Genomic DNA, 25,712 nt, shown 5'->3' on the forward strand with positions numbered 1-25,712 from the left:
TGCAGTGTTTGTTTACAACCACCATTGTGACTTTAACAAAGCGTGAACATTTTCAATGCACAGATTTCAAGCAGGCCACAAACGCATCATGATCCTATAGAGTTAGGTTTATTATAGTCAGCAATCAGAGCAGTTTTCCTAAATCCCCAAAATTTCATTAAACCAGTGTCATGTGCTAACAAGAACCGGAGGAGGACGCGGAGCAGAGGAAAGACGGGCTCAGATATTTGCCAGAATTTGCGAAGATGAAAGACAAAAGCGAATGAAAACCCTGATTCTGATGGAGCTCATGTCGGAGAGACGACGCAAAGGCAGGAAGGGGCCCACATTGAGACCAGACAGACAATATGAGAGCACTGTCACACATGTTTCCATTTAACCCCTTACAATATGCTGGGCTGCTTTGAATGGAGTCAGATGGAGCCATCCCCTCAAAGAGTGGCACACACTGGATTTTATACAGGGACGGCTCTCCTTTGATTTATACAGTATATGTTCAGAGTACTTTAGTGTTGTACATTATGTATAACACATGCTTTTATGGGTGGTTACACAACTAAACACAAAACAATCCATCAGAGTCACCGTTGTATCATGTATTGAAATCTGCCTTCCACTACATACTGTACACTTACAGTAGCTTTAAACTAAACCCACTCAAAACCAGTTGGGTTTATTTTGGGTTGAGCTGAGAGGGTCTGAATGCACACAGATGGGAGCAATCCCTCACAGCCCCTGCCCACACATCGCTCCCATCAGGGGAGAGAGAGGCTCCAGACTGGGGTGCGGGGTGCACTGGGCCATGCTGAAGGCAGAAAATGGGGTGCAGGTGGGTGGATTAGGGGGTGGAAAGAACCAGCAGCGAAGCAAGGGAGAGGAGAGGGGGAATGGTACAATGGGAAGGAGACCAGGGAGGGGAGGACGGGTTTTTGTTTGAGTCCCATCCAGTTGTGCGCACACTCTGACTGCGAGGGGACGAGGAGGGCCAGCCTCTTTCATCAGGTAGGTGTGTGTGTGTGTGTGTGTGTGTGTTCTAATGCACATAAATGGATGTGAACAGATGGGTATTTTTGTCCAATAAAACCTTAAAAAAGAAGAATTTCGAGGATAGAGGCTTCGTTTTTACTGTAGTTCTCCTGCAGGGTCGGAGTCAGTGGAGAGACATTCACAGAGCTGGAATTTGTTAAATTGGTTTAAACGCTTCACGTGAGGACTCCCTGTGGAGTAATACCTCTAAGAATGTGCCTTTGTCCGCGCAGGTACGTTCACCAAACGAAGTCAGGATTTGCACTGCCCCTCGGGCTGTGTTTACAGCAAAGAAGGACTCTTAGCATGTAAGTGAACAGAGCATGAACGCCTCACGTAAACTGCCTGATGCTTTGGTGAGTTCAGTACAATATGAATCTGTTTAAAACGGAAAATAAGACTCCTGACGATGGAAGAATAGACAAGGTCTGCGCTGAGCTACGCTGTTGCCATAGTTTCACTGTAAAGATGCTCTATTGCTCCGTCGACGGCCTCCGTCTCTCCCTTTCGTTTCACTCCCGGTCGCTGCCTCTCTGTGTCTCTGCCTCAGATCACGGAGCCGTGAGCCTGAGACCATGCATCAGGCGACTGTCTTCCTCCTGTCGGCCCTGCTGCCGCTCTCCCTCTCCTCTGAGCGAGACCCCTTCGCGTGGCTCTACGGCTGGAGCCAGCGGTACCATTACAACTCGCTGCAGGCGGACGCCAAAGCGGGGGCGTGTCCCGACGCCTGTGACTGCCCCCCGTCCTTCCCCGTCGCCATGTACTGCGACGGCCGCGGCCTGACGGCCGTGCCGGCCGTTCCCGCCCACGTGAAGTACCTGTACCTGCAGAACAACGCCATCACGGCCGTGCCCGACTCGGCTCTGGTCAATGCCACCAACCTGATCTGGCTCATGATGCACCACAACCAGCTGCGCTCCGAAAACATCGGCGAGAAGGTACAGTTAGTCAGTCAGGCTCAGACACAGCGTATGTGAGTTACACTTTGACACAGTGTGATGCGGTGGTGTAGGTCTAATGGTTCCCAGGAGACTGGCAGGTTGTTCATATTTTTACACATATGAATTAATTACGACATTTTCATTTAGGCATTTTCCAAGTTGGAGCAACTGGAGCGTTTATATCTACAGCACAACAACATGACTAGTCTTCCTCCCAACCTCCCTCGCACCCTGCGGGACCTGAGAGCCGACCACAACGGGATTGAGAAAGTACTGAGTCGTGGCGCTTAATATTTACGGAGCCTCTTTGCCTTTTGTGACTGTGCATCACATTTAAAAAGTTGGACTTTAAAACTGTTGCTGTTGTTGCCTAGGTAACGCCTGCAGAACTAGAAGGAATGGATAACCTCACTATCTTATATCTCCATGACAACGCTGTTACTGACATGAGCACATCGCTGAAAGGCCTCAAATCCCTGACGCTGCTGGACATCAGCAACAACAAGCTAAAAAAGGTCATACGTGCGTTTGCACGTGCCTTGTTTTAATGCAAAGACACGATTACTTCTATAAAACGTTCATTAATGTGATTCCAGATCCCAGAGGCTCTGCCTGAGCATCTGCACCAGCTCTACCTGGAGTCCAACTCGATTGAATCGCTACCAGTGGACTTCCTGAGCCACTTCACTCAGCTGCAGTACATCAGGATGGCTCACAACCAGCTCACAGACAAGGGCATCCCTCCCAACACCTTCAACGTGACTGGGCTGGTGGAGCTGGACCTCAGCTTCAACAAGCTGGAGCGCATCCCGCCGGTCAGCACCACGCTGCGACACCTGTACCTGCAGGCCAACCAGATCAAAGGTCAGTGGGGCGCGTCCCGCGAGCTGCTGTGTGCACGTGCGGAGGCAGTCGTAACCGCGCTTCCCCTTCTCGCCTGCCTGCAGAGTTCACCCTGGGCAGCTTCTGCAGCGTCGTGGACGTGACCAACTTCTCTAGGCTGCAGACGCTGCGTCTGGACGGGAACGAGATCGGCCGCCAGGACATCCCGTCCGAGTCGTTGCTCTGCCTGCGCCAGGCCTCCAGCATCGAGGTCTAGCAAACACAGAGCGACTAACGATTTAGACCAACCACAGTGACACCAAACCGAGGCAGATTTAATGTGAACAGCCGATACTTAATGTACTGTAATAAACATAAACACAGTGGCCACCTGTCTCTGCAAAACTAACCTAGCTACGCTAGCGGCGCCTTTACTCTGTAAAAGCTTGTGGGCCACATCTCAGTTCTCTACTTTTTTTATGTGAACTGAAAATAATCCGACCCTGATTCTCTTTGTATGTCGCGCTGAGGATCAATGATCATTGCAAAAGCAATCATGTAATTTCATAGTATTATTAATATCAAATTTTCCAGAAAATATGTTATTGCAATTTAGCGCTTTGTTTGTTTTGTTGTTTGTTTTCTTTTTACAAAATGCTGTGACCGTTTGTTTCTGTGGTTTTCCCTCCTTTTGCACAGTGAAGCCAAGTTTCCTTAAATAGCAAATACGGTCTCTTCATGAAAAGCGTCTCCATATTATAGTGAATGCATTAAATGACGACATTGGGTGTTTGACTCTTGAGTTACTGTACATGTTGCATGAAATAATTATGATATAGTTTATGCTGTACGCACGAGCCCATAGGCAGAACTAATAAAAGTTTAGACGGTGCTTCCTGTGTCCTCCATCATCCTGTAGAGTTTTCATCAGACAATTTTATTTGTTTGCCTTTTGATTTAATATTGCTATAATTAAGTTAGTTCATGGTAAAAGCTCCACAAGAGGTCACTCAAAAAACGCTCTCACTGAAGAAATAGGTTTTGTGCATGCCTCTATCCAAGTCACTGAGAGGCGATGAGCTCAGACACTAAATCCCTGCATGTGTCAGACGAGCAGTGAGTAAACATTTAGACACTTGGGGCGTCTGCATCTGCAGGATTAGTCTGGACGGCTGATGTATTGTATATCGCACAGCTCACAGATAGTGGCTGCGTGTCATCAGCCGAGGACAATGAGGACTTTGAATGCAGATCAAGCCGGCAGGTTGATGATGAGCCGATCTGACCTTTTTTCTAATACAATGAAGAAAAAACCTCTGCTTTCTCTGTGCTGCTGGGTTTGGAAGCTCTTCGACTCACTGTTGGTCTCCCTCTGAGCAGAAGATGGTCAGGACGAGACAAGCATCAGTTTTATAATGTAGAAACGTGTGATACAAGCTTCAATAAATCAATTTAATCTTAAACATATACTTTTCTTTGTAATGATTCATGTTTTACTTCCACTGAAGTACTCCAAGACTGTGAATATGTTGGTAAAATGGTAAAAAAATGCTTCTACTTAGGATGTAACATCTATAAGAAATGTTAAATCAGAATAGTGTTGTAACACTAATCAGGATGTTCATTTGTTCATATCACCTTCTTCCTTACTGCAAACCAGTGCTCACATGCAAATCACGTAATGTATTTATGCTGCCCTTTCCAGAATGCTGAATGTATCGGCTGAAATCAAGTCGTCTTCTGGTTAATTTGTCCTGAAGATTAGGCACTTTTTCGTTTTTTTTTGGTGTTTTTTTTCGTTTCTCTTGATATTAACCGTTTGTAACCCATAACACCATCGGACTCTAATCCAATAAGGTTTTGTATTAATTGTCGATACAAAGTGGTAAATTGCTCCATGAAATCAACAATAATAAAAACAACAGCACCTTTGAATAAAAATAGGTTTAGCAATTTTAACTGTTTTGTAAATATAGTTGGTATGCATGGGACTGGCGAGGTCCAGCGTTGCCAGGTCTGCTTATTATAAGTGAAATATTTCATATTTAAAGTGATACTTTACGGCTGAAAAGCAAGTCGTGTTGTTGAAAACGGTCATGTCCTCCAACACCCATAATACATTGCGCTCTGAGGAATCACCTGAGCTGCAGGTGATTCGTGATTGGACCTACCTGTCGTTTAGCTCCGCCCCCTCTCAGCCTGACAGCCTTGCTCGCTCTGCTGGACTCTTCATGAAGCTAAAGTAAAGTAATGTACTGTAAAAGCACAACAGTCACGCGTACAGTGTCGCCAGTATCATCTCTGGATGTTTTGAGTGTTTTTTTCACAGCTTTACTAAACGTGAGAAATAAAAAGAGAGACCCACGCTCTGACCAGAGATGCTACTGTACCGTTCCTGCTCAACGTTCACCACAGAAGAAGATGAGCAGTAAAACTAACAAACAAGGGGTGTGAGGATGACACAAGTGTAAGACATGTCGTCATAACGTGTTGACCAGTGAGTAATACCAGAGTTTGTTTGTGTTTATCCGCCTGTGTCATTGTTGGTCGGGATCTCGTGGCGCTGCGGTCGCGCCTTCAAGCTGTCATTACAGGTGACACAGACGTGCGCGTGGCGACGGCACTGTCATTACGAGCGCGTGTCACCGACCAAACCGAGCCCCAGCCGTCATCGGTCACAGCGGTGGTACAGTCACGGTCACCTGCAGGGGCTGAGTCACACCCCACGGCCACGACCGGCTGGACGCTGCGCCCGCCACGTCTCCGTCTGTTTGTATATGTAGCAGTACAGACCCTATAACGTTCAATCACTGGGAGAAGCTGTGGTGACGCTCGTGACATTGTACAATTGAAATCCACACCCCAATATAAGAGCGGGAGTCATCACAGAGGGAGCAACGTGCAGCGGGGTCGATCGGATTAAATGGGTGTAGGTCGTCAACAGGCGTGGGAGGAAATCTGCCTCCCACAGTATCTGTGCATTAAATCATGATTCCCATTTAAAAAAGGCTGCTGAGTGAAGCTCACGCGTGCAGGTCAGAGGCGTCAGGGGGAGGGTTTGGGCTCATGATTGGCCGTGAAGCATCACCTCCTTGTCTGATGGCGGTGGTGACTTTAAAACAGAGTCGCCTTAGTGATGGGCCTTTATTACTCAAATGCTCCACAAGCAGACATGAGGGAGTACACGTGGAACAGCTTCAAGGATTTCATTTTAAGGAATCCTGCTGCCGTCAACCCGGTAGGTGTGAAAACCTGTTCGACCCGACTTTTAATCAATTGTTTAACGGATACATTTTGAAAATGATTAGGAAGTTAAGCGCTTGTTTGAATTTCTAATATTTTCTATTTTAAAAATCTGAGATAAAACTGTTAAACTCCACAGAACAGCACTCTGTTTTTTACTAAAACGTATATTTCTATAGCTCAAATGTCTGCAGAGTAGGACCGTTCTCCCACTGTAGCCTAGAGCTGGTTAGTGGTTAAGTGTTAATGTTCAACTTCAAATGTAGGTAAAATTCCTTAATGATACTTGAACCAGTGTCACTTCCTGCTTCTTTGTGACTAAAGGCTCAATTAGACTGTAATACTGTTAGGACTGTTCTGTTATTATGATGCGTTGTGTCGTATTCGTGTGAACCCTTTAAAGGTTGTGATTCTGGCTTTGCAGGAGCAGGACTCGCGTGTGGAGGAGAGGGATGAGAATGCTGAACGTGGGAACTGGAGCAGCAAGACCGACTACCTCCTATCGACGATCGGCTACGCTGTTGGACTGGGGAACATCTGGAGGTTCCCGTACTTGGCCTACAAGAATGGAGGGGGTGCGTCGGCATGAGAGGAAACCACTTAATGGATGGATGCCGTTTGATAACGCTGCTGGTGCTTCTTCCCTCCAGGTGCTTTTCTTATTCCCTATTTCGTGATGCTGGTGCTCACGGGAATCCCTCTCTTCTTCCTGGAAAGTGCCTTCGGCCAGTTTTGCAGCCAGGGGCCGGTTAACGTTTGGAGAGCGGTGCCGCTACTGCAGGGTGAGTTTAACCTACGGTGGAAATGAGGAATTCAGTGTGACTGCTGGTTAATGGTCAACCGCGCAGCTGCCGATCCATCGCCGTTCTGACTCGCGTTGGATTATTTGACGTATTGTGTCCGAAAGCGATGCTGCGTCATAGGTCAAAGCTGGTTTACTGTAGGAGGCAAACTGTCAAATGGTTCAGACATACACTACGTGTGGGCCTCAGAGAGAGTGATGTGACAACCTGTGTTTGTTCCTCCAGGTGTTGGTGTTGCCATGGTTATGGTGACTCTAATAGTATCCATTTACTATAATGTCATCCTCGCCTACAGCCTGTACTACATGTTCGCCTCCTTCCAGTCTCCGCTGCCGTGGTCCAGCTGCTCGGGCTGGGCTGGCGGGAACTGCAGCGACACACCCATAGGTGCATGGTGAAGACGTGGTGATGTGTCATTCTCATGGGCTAATGACTAAATGCTGACAGAAATGAATACACACATACAGTATATGGACATTTCCTGTGCTTTTTTATCATTATTATTTTTTTACATTAAAACTAGAATACTACCATATATTTTAAAGCAGCTGCTGCACTAATTGACTAAGTGTCCATAGTGTCTGTTAATACGACTGGTGTTGTTGTAGCCAACTGGACGGAGGGAAACAGCACTTTTCCATCGGTTCCAGTGCAGAGTCTGAGTGAGCAGTACTGGGAGTAAGAGCACACACACACACACACACACACACACACACACACACACACACGCTCAGATGTCTCTCCTCCTCAGTCGCGTGGCCCTGCAGAGATCCAGTGGTCTGGACCAGACGGGACCGGTGGTCTGGCACCTGGCCCTCTGTCTCTTGCTCAGCTCCATGCTTGTGATGGCAGCGCTCATCAGAGGCATCAAGTCATCAGGAAAAGTAGGATGTGTTCGTCCAGTAGTCTGAGGAAAGACCCACGCGTCCATTACTTTATTGACCTGTCGCGTGTGCTTCCAGGTGGTGTATTTCACAGCCACGTTTCCTTATGTGGTGATTCTGATCCTGTTGGTTAGAGGTGTGACACTAGAGGGCGCCAGAGATGGGATCGAGTTCTACATTGGCTCCCAGTCCAACCTGACTAAACTGACTGATGCACAGGTAAAAATAACCTTTCAGTATCTTCATGCTTCCATGGAGATCCAAGGACATGTTTTTGTCAAGGAGGCACTGTGTTTGTTGTGGTTTGTTTTAGATCTGGAAAGACGCAGCGACGCAGACGTTCTACTCTCTCTCCATCGGCTGGGGTGGCGTCATGACGCTCGCCTCCTATAACAACTTCCACAACAACGTGTTCAAGGACTCGTTTATTGTAACGCTCACTAATGCAGGTAGAACTTTTATACTGAAAGAAAGCTCATTTAAGTGTCATTTTCATTATTAGATAGAAGCTTATCTGAAAGCTAGAAAAATGCAGCATGTAGTCTATTTGTTGTAACTGTCTTCATGTCTCTTCAGGCACCAGCGTCCTTGCAGGCTTTGCCATATTTTCAATCTTGGGTCACATGGCTCACGTCTACAAAATGCCTGTTGGTGAAGTGGTGAAGGAAGGTCAGGCGGACGCCGTCACCACTCAGTGAAGGCGTTGAGCGGCCTCTGACGCGTGACTTGTCTCTGCAGGGTTCGGCCTGGCGTTCATCGCCTACCCAGACGCTCTGTCCAAGCTTCCTGTCTCACCACTGTGGTCCGTCTTGTTCTTCTTCATGCTTTTGACTGTTGGCCTGGACTCTCAGTTTGCAGGAATAGGTGAGACTTGACCCTAAAGGCTTGACACCCGGTGCAGCCTGTCCGTGCTCCCTCTTCATTCTGTCTCTCTCCTTAGAGGTGATCACCACATCTCTAGTTGACGCCTTCCCTAACTTCTTCAAATCCAAACGTGCCTTGCTGACTCTGGCCACGTGTTCCTTCCTCTACCTGCTGGGCCTTCCGTGCGTCACACAGGTATCTCTACCTCTACCTTTGTGTTGCTGGTGTCTCACCCTGTCACATCCCAGCTAAGCTCCTGCGCGTGTGTGTTGGTGCAGGCAGGGATCTACTGGGTGACGCTCATCGACCAGTTTGTTGCCAGCTGGGTGCTTCTGTTTCTGGCCCTGCTGGAGATCGTTGGTGTCTGCTACATATACGGTAAATTGGCATAATCATATTGCATTGACATAAAGGTGCATGGAAATGTCGCACAGACGGCTTTAATCTCCAGCTTCTGCAATTCTTTATTTATATTTTCTCCTCGTGAATTAAAGGAGGGAATCGCTTCATTAAAGACATTGAGATGATGCTGGGACAGAAGAGTTTCTTTTTCTGGCTGTGGTGGAGGACATGTTGGTTCTTCATCAGCCCCTGCATCATAGTGGTGAGTACAGCGGAACCCAAGGACACTGTGGTGATGACTTATTTGTATAATACAGTTTGAAATGTAAGACTTGTGGTTTCCTGTGTTTTAGGTGATCCTAGTGTGGTCTCTGATAACGTTCACTCCACCCTCCTACGGCGCTGTCCAGTTCCCATCCTGGGGCTTGGCTTTGGGCTGGTGCATGGTGGTGTTCATCCTCCTCTGTATTCCTGTGTTCGCCTTGTTTAAGATGATGCGAGCAGAGGGGAGCCCCTGGAAGGTGTGTGACACCTGTAAATACAGTAATATAGTAAATAGACGTGACCTCTGGAAACAATGCTGATCCTGGTCTTTTCACAGCGTCTGAAGTCGTTGTGTTCTGCATCCGACGACTGGCATCCGTACTTGGACGAGCACCGCGGAGAACGTTACTCTAAGACTCGTCCCAAGAGAAGGAAGAACAATAGAACCACGCCAGACGTTACTGTAATCTCCAACTCATGGCTCTGAACCTCGTTTTATATTTATATTGTTCATGTCTTACACTGATTTTAGTTTTTTAAAAACCCACATTATCTCCTCCTTGCCTCTGATAATGATAATAAATAAGTTATTTCTGGTCAAATAGCAGTGTTCCCCTGTTACTGTACCAGTGTTTAACGCTATTCATGTCTTTTATCGTGTGCCGCGTGTCGCGCTCATATTCAGTTTGCTTGAGCGCCATCTAGTGGACGATTTATACATTCGCAAACCTGGATGAAACTCTTATGATTAAGCCTAGCTTTCTTTGCCATCATTCTCCTCATCCCTCAAGTACTTACTGTAGACTCTTCTCTGCTTTGTCCCAGAAATGTTCATTGATAAACATGGTGGATGCACAATTCTGAGCAGGAATGTATGTATATTTACATTAGTTGAAAAATGTTTGATCAGGCAAACTGGATAAAGATAATTTCAGAATTCAATTGTATTGTATTGTATTGCAGCTGAAATGAGCAAGACAATACAGGTATGTACATTATATTTAAGATAATGAGTTTTAAAATGAATGTTATAAAAATAAGGAGAGTTCTGAAATTGCTTTAAATGTCATATTTATTTAAAGAAGACCAGTGACAGATGTTACACAGCTGTTCATCAATGAGTCGCAGACAGATGTTGCATAGCTGTTGACTCGACTCCTAACGGCCAGCGCGAGGTTCCGCCATTGATCCCTTAAGCCCAGTTGCAGCACTTGCAGCTGTTATCGAACACCAGGCTGGTGGCGCAGTGCTGGACGTAGGTGCTTCCCTGGTTGCATTCGTAGAAGCCGTTCTTGTCGGTTGGGTCTGGGTAGAGTCCGTTGGCCTTTCCGGCGCAGAAGCCGGAACCAGTGCTGCCGCCGCTGCTGCTGCCGCTGCTGCTGCCGCCGCTGCTGCCGCCGCCGCCCGCGGGCTGAGGTGGGGCCTGTTTGGTCGGCGTGACTGGAGGCAGGGGGTTGGTGCGAGCGCTGCAGGCTGAGGAGAAAAGAAAAGACTTTGAAATGGAAACCGTCCCATGACACTTCATTACCAGAGGTGCCGGTTCACGCGTACTTGTCCCAGTTCCCAGTCCACTCTTGATGGTGTTGATCAGGGGGTACGTTCCCTGGCCGCAGAACGTGCCGCTGAAGTCATCCAGGTCCAGACTCCACACCATGGCTCCACCGAAGCCGCTCTTCTTCAGCCAGTCGATCTGTGGCCAAAGCGAGCGTGAGGCCAACGTCCACGAAACAGAGCCACATGTGAGTTCACACCTTAATCTGGAAGCTCTTCACATCGTCGTATCCAACCCAGAGTCCTTGGTTGTAGGCGTAGGGCACGTCCTGGGGGGCGTCCCAGGCCTGGGTGGCGCCCTGCTTCAGGAAGGTGCAGATCTGACAGCAACAAGAGGGTTAAAGACGGAACGCGCGCTCCCGGCTGACGCACTAACGCACACGCGGGCTCGGGCGGCACCTCGTAGTAGGCCCAGAAGCCAGACTGACGGGTGTAGGTCCCGGCGGGTCCGGGGCCGCTGGCCGGAGCGCCCACGGCGGTGTTGGAGGAGGCCAGGCGGAAGGTGTGGCCGTAGGTGGGGAAACCCACCAGCAGCTTCTCAGCCGGGGCGCCGTTGCTCTTCCAGTAGTTCATGGCGTAGTCCTGCGCGTGAGGGGGGCGAGGGTGAGCGTTCCCTCACGGCGGGTGTGAACGCGGTGATTCACGTGAGACGCCACCTACCACGTTGAAGTAAATCATGGCTCCCTGGTCGGCGGGGCCCTGGTAGAGAGGGCTGTTCTCGCCCACGTTCTGCTCCCAGGAGCCGTGGAAGTCGTAGGTCATGACGTGGAAGTAGTCCAGCACGCTGGGGGACAGAGTGGGGTTTACTGCGCGTGCGAGGGCGCGTGGGTGTGCGTGCGCTTGCTCCGTTCTTACGCTCCGATCTGGGCGATCTGGTATCCGGAGTCGATGGTTCCCTTCCCTGCAGAGACGGCGGCGGTGAGCAGCAGACGGGGGCGGTTGGTCTTCTGGCCTTCAGCCTCAAAGGCGCTCATGAGCTCCTACAGACAGACGGACGTGAACAGATAACAAGGTCTACGGGATCTGCTGTAATAACACATGTAATGCACTTTACCTGTATTCATTCATTTATAATGATGATATAATGCCAGGGACTGACCTGAACCAGGGTGGTGTACAGAGCCTTGTCCTGAGGTCCTGACCCGCGGGAGCCCGGGTACTCCCAGTCGATGTCCAGGCCGTCGAACTCGTACTGACGCAGGAACGTGATCACGCTGCTGATGAACGTCTGGCGATTGGCGGCGGAGGCGACCATAGCCGAGAACCTGGGGACGGGCAGACGAGAGGCGTCACCGCACCCGCACTCGCACCCGCGGGTTCTTCCATCTTTGCCACTTACTTCTGGGTTCCGAAGTTCCACCCTCCGATGGCCAGCAGCGTCTTCAGGTTGCTGTTCCTGCAGGCAGCAACGACAGCTTGTGTGAAGTCTCAGTGTGTGTGTGTGTGTGTGTGTGTGTGTGTGTGTGTGTGTGTCTGCGTGCGTGCACCCACTGGTTCTTCAGGGCCTGGAACTCGCCGTAGAGCTTCACGTCGTCCCACTCGTAGGTCTGGATCATGTTGTTGTTCATTCCGGCGAAGGCGTAGATGAGGTGGTCACAGAGACATGGGTCGACGTTGGTGGGGAAGTACTTGCCTGCACCGGGACGGTACTGTCCCCAGTTGGTGAAATAACAGGACAGGATGTAGGACGAACCTGCAACACAGGGAACAGTTGCTTTTTGGTTATAAGGTCCCACGTGCAGCGGTACATGCACACAGGGAGGATGTAGTCACCTAGCTGCACGTGCAGCAGGAGAGCCAGCCCTGCAGGAGGAAGAGGAGGCAGAATTAATGAAGGCTTGAATCAGTCATCAACCTCTCACAGGGTTTTTAGAGCCAGGAGTTCGTCTTACCAGCGCAGATGAGTAGTTTGCCCATGTTGCTTCTGTACAACGAGCTGAGGACCAGCAGACTCTTTTATACCAACTCCTTATCTGCAACATCTGCGTGGTCTGTTTGATACCGGTTGGCGACTCAGCACAAGTGAAAAGTCAAATTCATCCATTTGTTTGGTCAGGTTGTGTTTTATTGGCTTTCCCCAAAGACGCGATAGCGTTCAGGTACATTTTGATAATAACACGATAGGACTAAATTAGATATTGTCAAGGTTATTGGATTCAGCAGGACATTTAAATCAGTTAAAGGTTACATGTTGGACCCACTTGCACCAATGGTGTCGTTATTGTGATTCTAACTTTGTCCAACATCTGTCTCACAACTGCTTTCATAATGTGAGTAAATGTCTTTTGAGAATAAATTTTGATTCGACAGCAAAATTAGTGTCACGCTTTCCATAAGTTGTTAGATAGCGGTGTTTGCTCTGCTGTCCTTACGCTCTGCCACCGGCCTTATCGCTCGCAGACGTGCATTAATACCTGCTTTTATTTTTAGTCTGTCATTTATCACTTTCTCCTGCCCTTGGATGCGGATCGGCAGTCGGGTGATTGTTATTCAGAGCGCTCCGTGCACTTAATCTTGCAGCAGCGGTGTCACATCTCTAAATCTTCATTAACAGACACTGATTATTTTAAATGTTTCCCACTAAAGCTGCCATTTAAGCTCCATCTGCGAGGGTTCAGTTTGACTTGATTCATTGAAGGGGACCAAATGACTTCCTCTAAATTGTCTCAGGTAGGTTCAAAAGTCAGTTTTTAATTTATTCAGGTAATCATTTGTTTGTAATTTGCTGCACATATCTTTCTAAGGGGTTTGCTTACAAATTTATTACAGACAATAAAGAAGGTTTGTAGTAAATATAAACTATTTCAGATCTCTGGACTTAATATCACATTAGATCACAGGACAAACAACAAACCCACGAGATTCAACACTGCAACCTATACTGTACAACATTAGCTTACAGACTTAGCTAGTGACTGCACCAGTCATTACTAATCATTACTAATATGAGCTAGGAAACAATTATATTAAATATTAAGGTCCCTGTTAATGGGAAGAAATGTTTGGTAGTAATTTAAGGTCACATCAATGTGTGGTTTTCTCTGCATGTTGTGATTATAATGATAAGGCATTCAAAAAGTAAAAGTAGCTGAATTTATAAAATTGTAAACCTAACAAATATTTAACGTTATACATATACTGTATAGGGATTTTTGTGTTAACATGGAAGGAAAACTGCAAGTGCAGTACCAAGCCTCGCCGCCAGAGAATGCTAATAAACTGTAGAGTCAGAAGTGATTTAGCATGTATCAAGAATGACACACTAAAATTGTTCATCTCAGAACAGTTTAATTCGCGTTTCGCCCATGACGTCATCATCCCCACCTGCTCCACCTAAATCAAAACACGGGTTATAGCATCTTGTTCATAATGCAGTAAGGATAATCCACAAGGGCTTTAATAGACCAAACTCTCTCTCTCTCTCGCTCTCTGCCTCTCTCACCATGGCAACCACGTACAGGGAACCAAGAGATAAACACAGACCTGTTGCCATCTCCCACACAGTACAGAGAGAGACACACACTGTATGAGTTAATTGAAACTTGACACATGGAAATGGTGATTAATCATGATTAATCACCCTCGTTGTGTTGTCAGTTGAGTTGGCGTGACCAGATAAACCAATGAACTGCACCCATCTGGTTTTGGGTGGGGAACTGTAGTTATTATTTCAGGTCTTCAGGATATGAATGTTTAGAAATACAGGAGCGGGTTCACTGGCCTCTATTAGACCATTGGTCTCCGGTTTGAGTCTGGATACGGCATTAAAACTGTATGTACAGTATGATGTCACTCTGCACATCTTGTAAAAAAAACGTGATCTAAATGCGAATACTGTGCAAAATGTGAGGAGGACTCGGTGTTCAGTTCCCTCTCCCTCGCTCTGTCCCTCCGCTTCCTCCCCCGCCACTCCTCCCACAAAATGCAGGCTTCTCAACAACCGGTTGCTATTAGATACCGCCCGGCTTGTCACCATGGCAGCAAATTCTCAATCATTTTCTACACACACACGATCAGCGGGGATGTGGGAGGCTCGTCCTTGAGTCGCCGAGTGGCCCGAGGTCCGGCTGCCGAACACAATGCAAACGCAGGGAGTCACATGTGATGCTGTGTCAATGGAACGGTGACCCGTCCAGCAACAGGCAGCATCACATCTTCAGTGACTCCTGACTCGGTACTCGGCTAAAACTGAGACGCTCGTGCGCCGGAGCGCAATCGTGCGTTCGTCTGCACAACACATATTTGCATGAACTGTTGAAACGACCGCAGAGCGATACGGGACCCTGCACCTTCAGCCTATAGCTGCGCAGCGATCACTTTGAAAAGAGACGTGACCTGAAATCTCACGTCTTCCGGAGACGTCCCAGGGAGCTGACGTCAGCTCGCGGAAGATGAAACAAGCACATGCAGAGAAGAAGAAAGGTGAGGCAGAGAGTTGAAAGAGTGAGATAGGAGGACAGGCAGAGCCGATTTTCCTACTCCAATAAAAGCAACAATCCCCCAGTGTTGCCATGGCGACCTCTCTCTCTCTCTCCCTTCCTTTTCAGCGAGCTACCACTTATCCTTGCTGCCTTTCAGTCAGCAGGCCATGTGGGTGTGTGTACGTTTGTGTGTTGGCTCCCGAATGAATCAAGCAAATGAAGAGGAAAGCCATTAGAGAGAGAACAGGATGACACACACACACACACACACACACACACACACACACACACACACACACACACACACACACACACACACACACACACGCCTCGAGCTGCAAAACTGCCTTTTACTTAGAAGCCAGCCGACTTCCATCTTGTATTTTTAAATTCTCATTTTTAGATCCTGCCGTGGCTCCTCTCCATCCTCCTCTCTTTCTTCCTGGCTGATTTTCAGCCACCACACACCCACACAAGTCCTCCCTGTCATTACTTTCTCTAAATGCGATTTCAAATGGAAAAAAAAAGTTAGTGAGGATGAATGAGGTGCTCTAGCAAGTTCTTATCTGTAAGAAAACAATCAGCGAGCATAAAAGCAAAAGACAAATCATATAATTGCATCGAATCACCTCGAATGCAGCCACTCAGACAGAAAACACAAAACACATCCTCATCCTCATTCTGTGTTTGATCAGCATGAATAGTATCCAACACCTTTGTACTGGACATCGATGCCCTGCTCCTATTTGGCTTCTTCCCTCTGTAGCATTTGCATTCATTTCTTTTTGCTGGTTTCCACCCAGATACTTTCGTGTAAAGCCTTTCACTGCACTGAGCTGAAATGACAAGGCCAAAACTCGTAGGCCCCGTTAGGTTTTTATCACTCATGAACAATTAATCGGCTGTGAGCAGGTACGTCAGTGAAACGGACGGTAGCGCTTCAGCGCTGCACTGAGAGTTCACGACGGGAAGGAGGTCACTCTGGAGCACACATTAACTGGCCATGTGTGCTGTGAAGGAACCAGACGTCAAACAAAGCATTGGAGTTAGTACATTTGGCTTTGTCGCTTGTTAAAAGGAGTTTGAATGATCTCGGACCTGAAACGTATCCGAGGAATCAGCTGCAGACGGATGGAGCGGTCGCATCCTCCAGTTGTGTGAAGGTTTAGGACTAATTAAAAGAAAGGCCCTTTTTGCAAAGTTATGCCTTTAGCTTGTAGAAAATAACTACTGTTAATTGTATTCTACTGTTCTTCTCACCCCTGCGATCAATAGTTATTAGCTAAGGTGCTTTCCAGGAGCAGGGAATCGATGGATGTAGTGTGTGACACGCTCCACTGTGTTCACCCCACCGCTGCTCTGCGCCCCGGTGCCAGGCCACTGTGAAGGATGTGCAGCAGAATCTGCTGTGTCCAGCAGCATCAGGCAGCAGCACTGAGGGGGCAAAGTGTGAAGGAGACCAGTAAAGTCGTGGCCACATTTACAACGCCCCAAGCAGAGGAGCCGAATCAGAGCCGAAGAAGAAGGCTTATGACTCACCAACGCCCAAAACCTGATCACGTGTTGGGATTTGTCTCAACTTTAAACCCCTCTACGAACCCATGTAGCGTCCGGCGTCCGTTTGAGCTGCAGGTCACATTTACAGTACTCTCCGCTCTCACATGTGCAGGCACACTTTGCATAAACCCCCCCTTCGGCCGCTACGCGCTCAGTGCAAAGTGAGCAGCGTCTCCTACTACAAAGTTGAATCCCATGAGGGATTACGCACACGGTGCATGTTACTGCTGTCGTGTTGCTGTAGCCTGGAGCAGGCCTCAGATCAGAGCTCCACCGCCTCCTGTCCTGCCCGCATCCTGCTTAATATGACATGACATCACCCTCGCAGAGTTGTAAATACTGCGTTTAGACGTATACGGCGTGAGAGCGCTGAGGCCGGGCGCCCGGCGGCGTCTGCGCACACGCTATTCTCTCACATATCAGCAGTCCTTCAGCACCTGTCCGCACAGACGCTCGGGCTGTAACAGCATGAAAGCTGCAGGAGCACGAAGCCGTGAGGCCGCGAGAGTCAGGGAAATGGAGAAATGTGATAAAAAACGAAACTCTGACCGCCTCAGACCCTCGACACCCACACCCGCTGTGTGGAGCGTCTCCACTGAGGACCATTAAACCGGCTTTATTGAATCCTCACTCAGTTTGCACAGAGCACATTTCGCATAGGAAACCGTGCTCTTCACTGTGCTCCGGGGCTCGACACAAAGACAGTCAAACACCGACGCGTGGCAGAAATGAAATTCAACAAGTCCCTAATAACCAGAAGAGACACCGCTGCAGCTCGGCATCCGAGAATTTGCTGCTGAAATAATGAAATGCTGATTTTCCTGCTTCCCCCCTCCTGCCGCGGAAGCCGCCTGGCAAGCAGGTCGTCAGCGACGGCAGAAAACCAACACGCGACCAGGAGCCAAAGGGAAACGTCCCATCCAGAAAAAAAATAACACACCATAACTAACAGAGGGAAGGAGTGAGGGAGTGAGGCAGGGAGATGAGAACGACAGAAGCTGTGCTGCAGAGCACACCTCATCTCCTCTGTAGCTGGAGGGAGCGAGCGAGCGAGAGAGAGAGAGATTCAGTCTGTGCCAATTTTCTCCTCAGCCCCAGTGACAAAGCGAGGGAGAACTAGGGAAGTGATATTTCAGGAATCTTAAAAGCTCCACAAACGCGTGCGCGATTCTGAGGAGGACGGGGGAGAAAGGGATCCTCGGCGGCACGTGAGGCGTTCGCGGGACAGACGGCGGATGCAGGAGGCGGGAGAGCAGAGGGAGGCATGTAGTCAGCGCTTCGGTGGCGGTAGGCAACCTGTAATGTGCTGATTGAATGTTATCACGGCAACGTGACATCGCAGCACCGGCGGAGCCGCGCGCACGCAGCACGCGGGGCGACGCCACCACACGATGGGAGCAGGTGTTTGGAATCTATGCCCTGTTATTTATTGTGATTTATTGGTGTGCTCGGGGCTCACTGATGGTGTGTGTGTGTGGGGGGGGTGAATCATAAGTTTGTGTTTGTGTCTCATGTGTGTCTATGTGCATGCTGGAACAGATTCAGCTGCAGGGCAGTGCGTCGGGCTTTTTTCTGTTATTATTTTTAGGGTCTGCATCCAGCACCTCTGTCTGTTACACGTCCCTCCGACCTGCTCTCTCTCTCTCTCTCTCTCTCTCTCTCTCTCTCTCTCTCTCTCTCTCTCTGCTCGGCCCTGTTGCTGTCTCCCTGAGTTGTTGCTGAAAATCTTAAATTATGTATTACGAGTTAATGTCTTTTGTGAGTCAGACGGACCTGAAAGACCCTTTGAAGCACACATGTTGCTGTGGTGCAACGATGTGACACAAGTTATGATTCCATTAGGCCAGTTTCGTTTAGTTCTGATACTTTTCCAGTAAAAGAGAGAAGCCAGCATCCAATCAATCATCCCACTGCTAATTGGCTCAAATCTACTATTGTCTAATTTTATACCAAAATGCAGTAATGTAAATGTTGATGGCTTCCTCTCCAGGAAGCAGAGGTAGTTCTGCCTTTTCCTTCCAGCTTGTATACGTGCATTTGCATCGTCTCCGACCCCCAGTCTGACCTACAGCAACCTAGACGCTAAGTTTGCCATGCATAGCTTATATAAGTGAAGCAAGGTCTTCACACAGTAACTAGTCAAGGTGCAACACATAGTGTATGCATAGGCACTGGGTGAGAGAGTGGCTCTGTGGGAGGGACACACGGATCCGTTTACAGCCTCTGTCCAGTGATGCTCACTCAAACATTCACTGCCGTGCAGGTTTTGGCCTCAGCAAGGACATTGGATTCTGATCAGAACTGTTTAACTGTATGAAGTAACTAGACCAAATATATCAATATGCACCAGGTAGATTAGACTGGCTAATAAATAAGCAGTGTAAATAAACCCTTTGGATTAACAACAGTGGTGGAGGAGCCTCATTGCTTTGCTTAGCATCCGCCACATGGTTGACAAACTGATGAAATCCTGACATCTGAGAAACAGTAGCTGGTTCTTTCCTACTGATTAAAGATTCCTCTTCAATGTTTTAATCTAAAGTATAGTAGAGTTACTGTAATATATGAACATAACTGATCTATGCTTGCAGATCTATACATACATGCAACTGCAAAACGTACACAGCTGGGTAAATAAGCCACGTTGTTAGTTTTAGGTTTAGGTCCTCATTGCTTCAATCTGTATTTTCACTTCATTTAATAAACATTGATGCACCTTAAAGGCTTTCTTTCTATATTTGCATGTTATATAAGGTTTAAATATTTATTTTGGTAGCTTTTGACCGGCCTCCTCAGATTGTGGATTAAGGTCAGCACGGCTTTGGGGTTTTGTATTTATTACTGATCTGTGCATGCTGGTGCATGGCTGTGAATAACGTGCACGCTGAGCTACTGTGCAGTCATACGGTAAACTTTCAAAGAAATGTAATACCGGTCACCGAGGGCAGAAATGATCTCCATCTGTCCCCAGGGAAAAGACTGCGGGTGAAAGGAGACCTATTTTACATCTGTCTTCTGACTGGTTAAAACTACAAGCGCTTGGATTACACACGGCGCCGCTTTCCCTGAAACTGACAGGAAAACACTGCGAGCTTTTCACAGCAAATGACAAAAATGGAGGACATGAAACTTAAATGATAAATCCATTATTAAGCAGGTTGCACGTGAAAAGATGAAAGAGTGGAGATGAAAGTGAATGGCTGAGAGAAGAGTGACAAAAGCCTCCGGAGATAAAAACTGCTCCTCTGTTTTTACTGTCACCGCTCAGACATTGCATTGGATATTGCAGCGTGTTGCACACGCGGGCATATTGACACACGGAGCGACGCTCTTACAATAGACCTCACGGTGTTTCAATGCGAACCTTTTTCTTTGCTTTCAGTAAATGTGCTAAACGGAGTGTGTCGATTCTTGCTCCTGGTTCTGGGGGAATAAAAGCAGCTTGGCAGCCGTCTCCACAAACACGTCAGAGCCCACGGAGTTGGACTTCCTGCTAGTCGTGCAGGCTGCAGACGTCGGCAGCAGATGTTTGCGTTCCGTCCACCAGCTGGCGGGACGGGGAGACTTTGCACATGTCGCGGGAGATCAAAAGTTAATTTAATGACGGCTTCGTTTGACGAGACGGCTGATGTGCCGCCCGCTCTGTCCGTGCTTTTATCAAATGATACACGTTGGTGCAAAACAAAATCCAAAGTGAATCACAAAACACAGAGACAGAGAGTGTTGCCATGGCAACAGTGCAGCGAGCCTCGCTTGGCTTCTCTGAGTGTGCGTGTGTGTGTGTGTTTCTCATGGTTGAATTGGTTAAAACTAACCAACATTATTATTCAGTTTCTGTCCTGAAATGATTCCGACTATTAAATGGTTTAAACAAAGAAATGCCTATTTTTTAAAGCGTCTGTGTAAACTGCCATTATGTTCATTAAATGTCCTTGGAGGGCACTCTGCTTTCAGGGTCACAGTGTGTGAGCACTGGATCAAAGAAAGTGTCACTTGACAACCCGCAAAAAAAAAATCAGTCAAACAATGAATGAATGAAGTTCATGCTCACAGTCTGACTTTGTTTTGCTGCTGTGTGTCGGATGCGTGCGGCTGCACAGCTGATGTACCCGTAGGTAGATTCATCTGTGCTGGGCGTTGGTTGCTGAGGTTAATCAAGCTTCTCCCTAGTGGTGATATTAAATACCACAGGTCAACAGTGAACACCAGTTCAGCAGAATAATTAGCTGGAGGCAACACACACAACAACTTACACCTCGTTAGAGGATGCGAAGACAATCAGATTGATCATAGTTGATCATATTGATCATATTGAACCCGAATGTGTGGGAATGGAAAAACTGCTTTAATAATTGTTTGTACTGTACATTGAGAACAGAGCAGTGTGTAACGCAGTATCAGAGGTTTTACTCCTAGTATTTTCACACAGCTCCACTTCGGTGGCACGTTGCACCATCTGCCAGCTTTCACAGCACACGCCGCCACGGTTTTGCCGGCATTGTGCAGCGACTGAGGGGCCGGGTGTCTCCCTCAGGACTGCTGATGATCAGAGCAGCGCTAAAAGGAACATGAAAATGAGTTACGCTGCGCTTTTTTCAGCTCAAAACCGGCGGTAATTATGGCGTCTGACCGATCTGCCCTTTTGTTTCTACTCTATAATGTTAAACTAATTAAGAAGGTGATGAAATACATTTATTCTGTGACAAAGTCAATTACTAATGGTGCCACGAAGTCATGTTCGCTACTGACAGTAACATGTTTTCTGTGTATCTGACTCAAACGCGCCGCTGAGAGCAGCTTGACGGATTCCACTTCTCCCCGCGAGGCTGTTCCCACTAACGAATCACCGGCTTGACCTCGTCGCCGCCAAACGTCCCCGATCGGTTAATGCCGCCATTAACGCCAGCGGGACGTCGCCGTGCATCAGTCAAACGTAAACACCGGCGACGTTCACACCTTCGCTCCCGTCGCGGCCTCGAGTAACCAGCGCCGATAAGATAAAAGATCCTCAGGGTCTTTTAACTGTTACATAATAAATAGCGTTTATGGGAGGCCGTGCGCTGAATGTGAAGCACTGAGGTGAAATATTTATACGCTACGTGATTTCATCACTGCTGCATATTCACAGATCCTCCTATAGGCTAAAAGTAACACTAGAGGACACAGCAGAGCTCCGGCTCCACTAGTTCTTCCCTCACGCCTCCGTTTATTCGTCAACCAAACCCCTGCTGGAAAACAGTGATTTCCTTTTACCTCCGTCTCATTCCTCGTTCATCCTCAGCTGCAGTGAGTTCTGCATAATAGCGTTCGCGTGACCTTGTTAAAGCCGAGCCGTGCTGCACAAACACAGATACCTGTTTTTTTAGTTGGACGCATTAGTGGGTGAACTCAGCGCATTAAAGGGCTGCTTCGTGTGTGTTTCCCCTGTTCTGTCTGACTCCTTGTCTCTTCTGTTACACAGCAGTGAGCTGCCGTCCCCCCCGAGCCATGAGCCCTCCACCTCTGACCCGGACGTGCTGATCGATGGTGTAAAGGCCGTCATCGAGCTGCAGTCGCACATAAAAAACGCTTTTGGTCCCACAGAGCTACGAAGAGGAGACACATCTCATTGAAATCGCCTCCGACTGAGCCGTTTTTGTTGCTCCGGACGCTCCGCCTGACGTCCCCATAGCTCCGCCCCCCCTCCCCCGCCGCCACCCACGAGGATTATGAGGTCGCCCTCGGCGCTCGTCCAGTCGCAGTGCTTCCTGTGCGTGCTCGTGAGCGTGTGCGCGCCCGCCGCCGTGCGCGCGCTGCCCCACGCGCTGCCGTGGCGCGTGTCCTGCCCGGCGCGCTGCGCGTGCCAGATCAGGCCGTGGTTCTCGCCCGACTCGGCCCACCACGAGGCGCCCACGGTGGACTGCAACGACCTGCTGCTGACCCGGCTGCCCGCGCCCATCCCGCCCGACACGCACACCCTGCGCCTGCAGAGCAACCTGCTGTCGGAGATGGACGCGGCGGCGCTGCGCGGCCTCCCCAACCTCACCGACCTGGACCTGTCCCAGAACCGCTTCAGCCACGTGCGGAGGATCGCCGGCGGCTCCCCGCTGGCCTCGCTGCAGTCCCTGCACCTGGAGGAGAACCGCCTCAGTCACCTGCCGGAGGCCTCCTTCGCTTCGCTGCCGGCGCTGCAGGAGCTTTTCCTCAGTCACAACAACTTGCACTCGATCGCGCCTGGAGCCTTCGCCGGGCTGGACTTTCTCCTCCGCCTTCACATCAACAACAACAGGCTCGCCACCGTCGACCCTCGGTGGTTCAGGGCTTTGCCTCGTCTGGAGGTGCTCATGCTCGGGGGCAACCCCGTGGAGGCCCTTCCCGAGCGCGGCTTCCTGGCGCTAAAATCCCTCCGAAGCCTCGTCCTCGGCGGAATGGGCCTGAGAGGCCTGGCTGAAAAAGCCCTGGAAGGTCTGGACGGCCTGGAGAGCCTGTCCTTCTACGATAACCTGCTGACAAAGGTGCCCACACAGGCCCTGAGGAGGGTCCCGGGGCTGAAGTTCCTCGACCTCAACAAGAACCGCATCAAACTCATCGAGACGGGAGATTTTCGCGACATGATCCACCTGAAGGAGCTCGGCCTGAACAACATGGAGGAGCTGGTGTCAATCGAGAAGGCCGCCCTGGACAATCTCCCCGAGCTGACGAAGCTGGAGATCACCAACAACCCGCGCCTGTCCTACATCCACCCAGAAGCCTTCCTCCGGCTGAGCCGCCTGGAGAGCCTGATGCTCAACTCCAACGCCCTGAGCGCCCTGCACCAGCGCGTCATGCTCTCGCTGCCGAGTCTGCAGGAGGTCAGCCTGCACTCCAACCCGCTCCGATGCGACTGCCTGTTCCACTGGGCCGCCGAGGAGGCCGCTCGACCCCGCGCCGACAAAGGCCCGCCGACGGACGCGCCGGCGCCTCGGACCGTGCGCTTCATCCAGCCTCAGGCCACCTTGTGCTCCGAGCCCCCGGAGCTGAGAGCCCGCCGGGTGAGGGAGGTGTCCTCCCGGGAAATGTCCGCCTCCTGCCTCCCCATGATCCCCGTCAGCTCGCTGCCGTCCTACGTGGGCGTCAGGGAGGGAAGCAAACTGGTTCTGCACTGTCGAGCCCTCGCGGACCCGCGGCCTGAACTTTACTGGGTCACTCCCTCGGGGCTGAAGCTCGGTCCGTCCAGAGGTTCACCCGCCCCCTGCCTGGCGCCGAGCAGAGGATTCAATCACAGCGCCTCCACCCGGCAGAGCGACGCTCCTCCCTGCAGTCCCTCCAAACACTACCGGCTCCTGCCCGAGGGAACGCTCCAGATCAACAAAGTCACCTCCCGCGAGGCAGGATTATACACCTGCGTGGCTGAGAATGCACTGGGAGCGGACACACGCAGCGTCACTGTGGGTGTGCGCAGCCGAGAGAGGAAGAGGAGGAAGGCCGTGGCCGCTAATTTGAGTGGATATCCACCGCTCGGGCCGAGCGTCGGGCTGGAGGCGAGGGAGGTTGGAGAACGCTACGCTATCCTGTCGTGGCAGAGCGGGCGCAACCTCCCCTCCACGCGCTTATCCTGGCAGGCCATATATTCAAACAGCCACACGCCCACATACAGCACACGCGTGCTGGCAGGCACGCAGAGCTTCAACCTGACCCACCTGCAGGCAGAGACGTTCTACAGAGTGTGTCTACATCTGGGGACGGGCGAGGGCCCCAAGCGCGGCAGCAGGGGGCCGCGGGACGCCAGGAAGCCTCAGTGTGTCTCCTTCCGGACGAAGGACGGCCCGCAGTCGCAGCCCAGCCTGCAGCTGAGCCCCGAGATGACCTCCACCGCCGTTACGCTTCTGCTCCTCGCAATCATACTGCTGCTGCTGGCGGGCCAGGTCTGGGACTCTGAGCTGGGTGAGGCGGCGGGGACGCTTCACAGCACCATCCTTCAGGAAGTCAAAAGTCCCAGCGGCCTGATCATTAGTCAGAAGACAGAAAGGAGCTTCAGACATCAGCCAAAGCAGAACGAGAAACTTTTTATATACCAGGACTTCTGAGATGGTTGTGCACATTCAAAGGGAGACATGAATCCTGATACAGTACACACATGCGTCAACTCTAGGCTTTGTGACTCACAGCTAGGAGACAGCAGTCGAACATCAGAGCAGTGTTGTAGAAAGAGATTTGTATTTATTTTATATACAGTATAAAGTATATATTGACATTGTGTGTGTGTTAAGATGTATTATAAAATGCCTAAACCCTAAGCAGGGAACTCAAAGTGGACAATGGTTCTCCTGGTGCACAGAGAATGAACAAGGCAGAAACAAATGAGCCTGAGCTGCTGATGAGCGCTGGACTGGAACCGAAGAAAAGCCGATTCAATCCAGGGACAGATATTTTCAGAGGACAGCGACTCAGACCTCCAGGGTAAATGTCACGTTTCCTGTCCCCATGTTCCACAGACTAGAACATCTCTTCAAACTCCAAACTCTTGAGACTGATCCTAGATGAAGTCCCTGCTTGTTTGGGCTCTGTAAGTCAAAGTGATTGATGTAAACAAACCTTTTGCTTAGCTTTCACTACTTTGGACCGGGTCGTCCTTTTTGCAGTACATATACCGTATATTCATCAAGATTCTGCACCTAGTGTCCTACAACCTTTCAGCATAAAAGTGATTTAAAAGTGATCGTGTTAAATTCTATTTTGAGCTATTATACAATAAAATCTTTTTAATGTACACTATCGTATTGTTTTATTTTCAGTTTATCATATAATACTTAATGTTCAACTAAAAACTGCAATCACTTTTCTACAAGGGTCAGAATTACTACCAGCACATTCAGTAGACGGCAAGAAAGAAAAGTTTAAGCAAACATCAAAACAAATCACATGTAGCCAATTTATGTGCAGGTTCCCAACTCTGTCCTTATCCGTATGCAGATGCTGTTGCTCGGCAGCAGGCGTGCGTATGACAATAGCTCAGGAATCTCAGTAAACACAAGA

General features: G+C 49.4%; 4 protein-coding genes across 7 annotated transcripts; 3 read left to right on the forward strand and 1 right to left on the reverse strand.

Moving 5' to 3' along the window:
* Positions 1-867: 867 nt before the first annotated feature.
* Positions 868-3,681, forward strand: fmoda (fibromodulin a). 2 transcript variants are annotated; one of them, XM_029151644.3, is made up of 7 exons: positions 868-1,002; positions 1,260-1,334; positions 1,577-1,964; positions 2,115-2,237; positions 2,342-2,482; positions 2,564-2,831; positions 2,915-3,681. In XM_029151644.3, exons 3-7 carry the CDS (start codon positions 1,602-1,604, stop codon positions 3,064-3,066), a joined length of 1,047 nt encoding a protein of 348 aa, XP_029007477.1. In that variant the 5' UTR covers positions 868-1,002; positions 1,260-1,334; positions 1,577-1,601; the 3' UTR covers positions 3,067-3,681. The 2 variants fall into 2 exon arrangements, with proteins under 2 accessions (XP_029007477.1, XP_055364726.1); XM_055508751.1 differs by lacking the exon at positions 1,260-1,334 and having other exon boundaries at positions 890-1,002.
* Positions 3,682-4,993: 1,312 nt separating this feature from the next.
* slc6a14 (solute carrier family 6 member 14) lies at positions 4,994-10,134 on the forward strand. 2 transcript variants are annotated; one of them, XM_055508748.1, is made up of 15 exons: positions 4,994-5,286; positions 6,457-6,607; positions 6,683-6,814; positions 7,061-7,222; positions 7,444-7,513; positions 7,587-7,719; positions 7,798-7,938; positions 8,033-8,168; positions 8,296-8,388; positions 8,458-8,583; positions 8,660-8,778; positions 8,862-8,961; positions 9,078-9,187; positions 9,279-9,446; positions 9,527-10,126. In XM_055508748.1, the coding sequence occupies exons 3-15, from the start codon at positions 6,709-6,711 to the stop codon at positions 9,674-9,676; spliced, it is 1,614 nt and encodes a 537-aa protein (XP_055364723.1). In that variant the 5' UTR covers positions 4,994-5,286; positions 6,457-6,607; positions 6,683-6,708; the 3' UTR covers positions 9,677-10,126. The 2 variants fall into 2 exon arrangements, with proteins under 2 accessions (XP_055364723.1, XP_029007446.2); XM_029151613.3 differs by lacking the exon at positions 4,994-5,286 and adding an exon at positions 5,683-6,027 and having other exon boundaries at positions 9,527-10,134.
* A 109-nt stretch (positions 10,135-10,243) lies between these two features.
* Positions 10,244-12,755, reverse strand: LOC114856035 (acidic mammalian chitinase-like). The gene is made up of 11 exons (XM_029151626.3): positions 12,633-12,755; positions 12,514-12,543; positions 12,232-12,433; positions 12,080-12,136; positions 11,840-12,005; positions 11,596-11,720; positions 11,401-11,524; positions 11,140-11,322; positions 10,941-11,060; positions 10,741-10,879; positions 10,244-10,662 (listed from the first exon to the last, which is right to left on the reverse strand). The coding sequence occupies exons 1-11, from the start codon at positions 12,655-12,657 to the stop codon at positions 10,382-10,384; spliced, it is 1,452 nt and encodes a 483-aa protein (XP_029007459.1). The 5' UTR covers positions 12,658-12,755; the 3' UTR covers positions 10,244-10,381.
* Positions 12,756-17,352: 4,597 nt separating this feature from the next.
* On the forward strand, positions 17,353-25,446 carry LOC114856022 (leucine-rich repeat neuronal protein 2-like). 2 transcript variants are annotated; one of them, XM_029151600.3, is made up of 2 exons: positions 17,353-18,119; positions 22,180-25,446. In XM_029151600.3, exon 2 carries the CDS (start codon positions 22,427-22,429, stop codon positions 24,761-24,763), a length of 2,337 nt encoding a protein of 778 aa, XP_029007433.1. In that variant the 5' UTR covers positions 17,353-18,119; positions 22,180-22,426; the 3' UTR covers positions 24,764-25,446. The 2 variants fall into 2 exon arrangements, with proteins under 2 accessions (XP_029007433.1, XP_029007432.1); XM_029151599.3 differs by having other exon boundaries at positions 17,353-18,005.
* The last annotated feature ends 266 nt before the right edge of the window (positions 25,447-25,712 follow it).

Source organism: Betta splendens, chromosome 5 (assembly GCF_900634795.4).
Source record: "Betta splendens chromosome 5, fBetSpl5.4, whole genome shotgun sequence".
Classification (NCBI taxonomy): domain Eukaryota; kingdom Metazoa; phylum Chordata; class Actinopteri; order Anabantiformes; family Osphronemidae; genus Betta; species Betta splendens.

Excerpts from the sequence above, each read along its gene's own strand:
- LOC114856022 (XM_029151600.3), top strand. The coding sequence starts at position 22,427 with ATGAGGTCGCCCTCGGCGCTCGTCCAGTCGCAGTGCTTCCTGTGCGTG.
- LOC114856035 (XM_029151626.3), bottom strand. The coding sequence starts at position 12,657 with ATGGGCAAACTACTCATCTGCGCTG. Across the intron at positions 12,544-12,632 it reads CAAACTACTCATCTGCGCTG|GGCTGGCTCTCCTGCTGCAC; the intron begins GTAAGACGAACT and ends TTCCTCCTGCAG. Across the intron at positions 12,137-12,231 it reads TTCCAGGCCCTGAAGAACCA|GAACAGCAACCTGAAGACGC; the intron begins GTGGGTGCACGC and ends TGCTGCCTGCAG.
- slc6a14 (XM_029151613.3), top strand. The coding sequence starts at position 5,926 with ATGGGCCTTTATTACTCAAATGCTCCACAAGCAGACATGAGGGAGTAC. Across the intron at positions 8,169-8,295 it reads TGTAACGCTCACTAATGCAG|GCACCAGCGTCCTTGCAGGC; the intron begins GTAGAACTTTTA and ends ATGTCTCTTCAG. Across the intron at positions 9,447-9,526 it reads CAGAGGGGAGCCCCTGGAAG|CGTCTGAAGTCGTTGTGTTC; the intron begins GTGTGTGACACC and ends GTCTTTTCACAG.
- fmoda (XM_029151644.3), top strand. The coding sequence starts at position 1,602 with ATGCATCAGGCGACTGTCTTCCTCCTGTCGGCCCTGCTGCCGCTCTCC. Across the intron at positions 1,965-2,114 it reads CCGAAAACATCGGCGAGAAG|GCATTTTCCAAGTTGGAGCA; the intron begins GTACAGTTAGTC and ends ATTTTCATTTAG. Across the intron at positions 2,832-2,914 it reads GCAGGCCAACCAGATCAAAG|AGTTCACCCTGGGCAGCTTC; the intron begins GTCAGTGGGGCG and ends GCCTGCCTGCAG.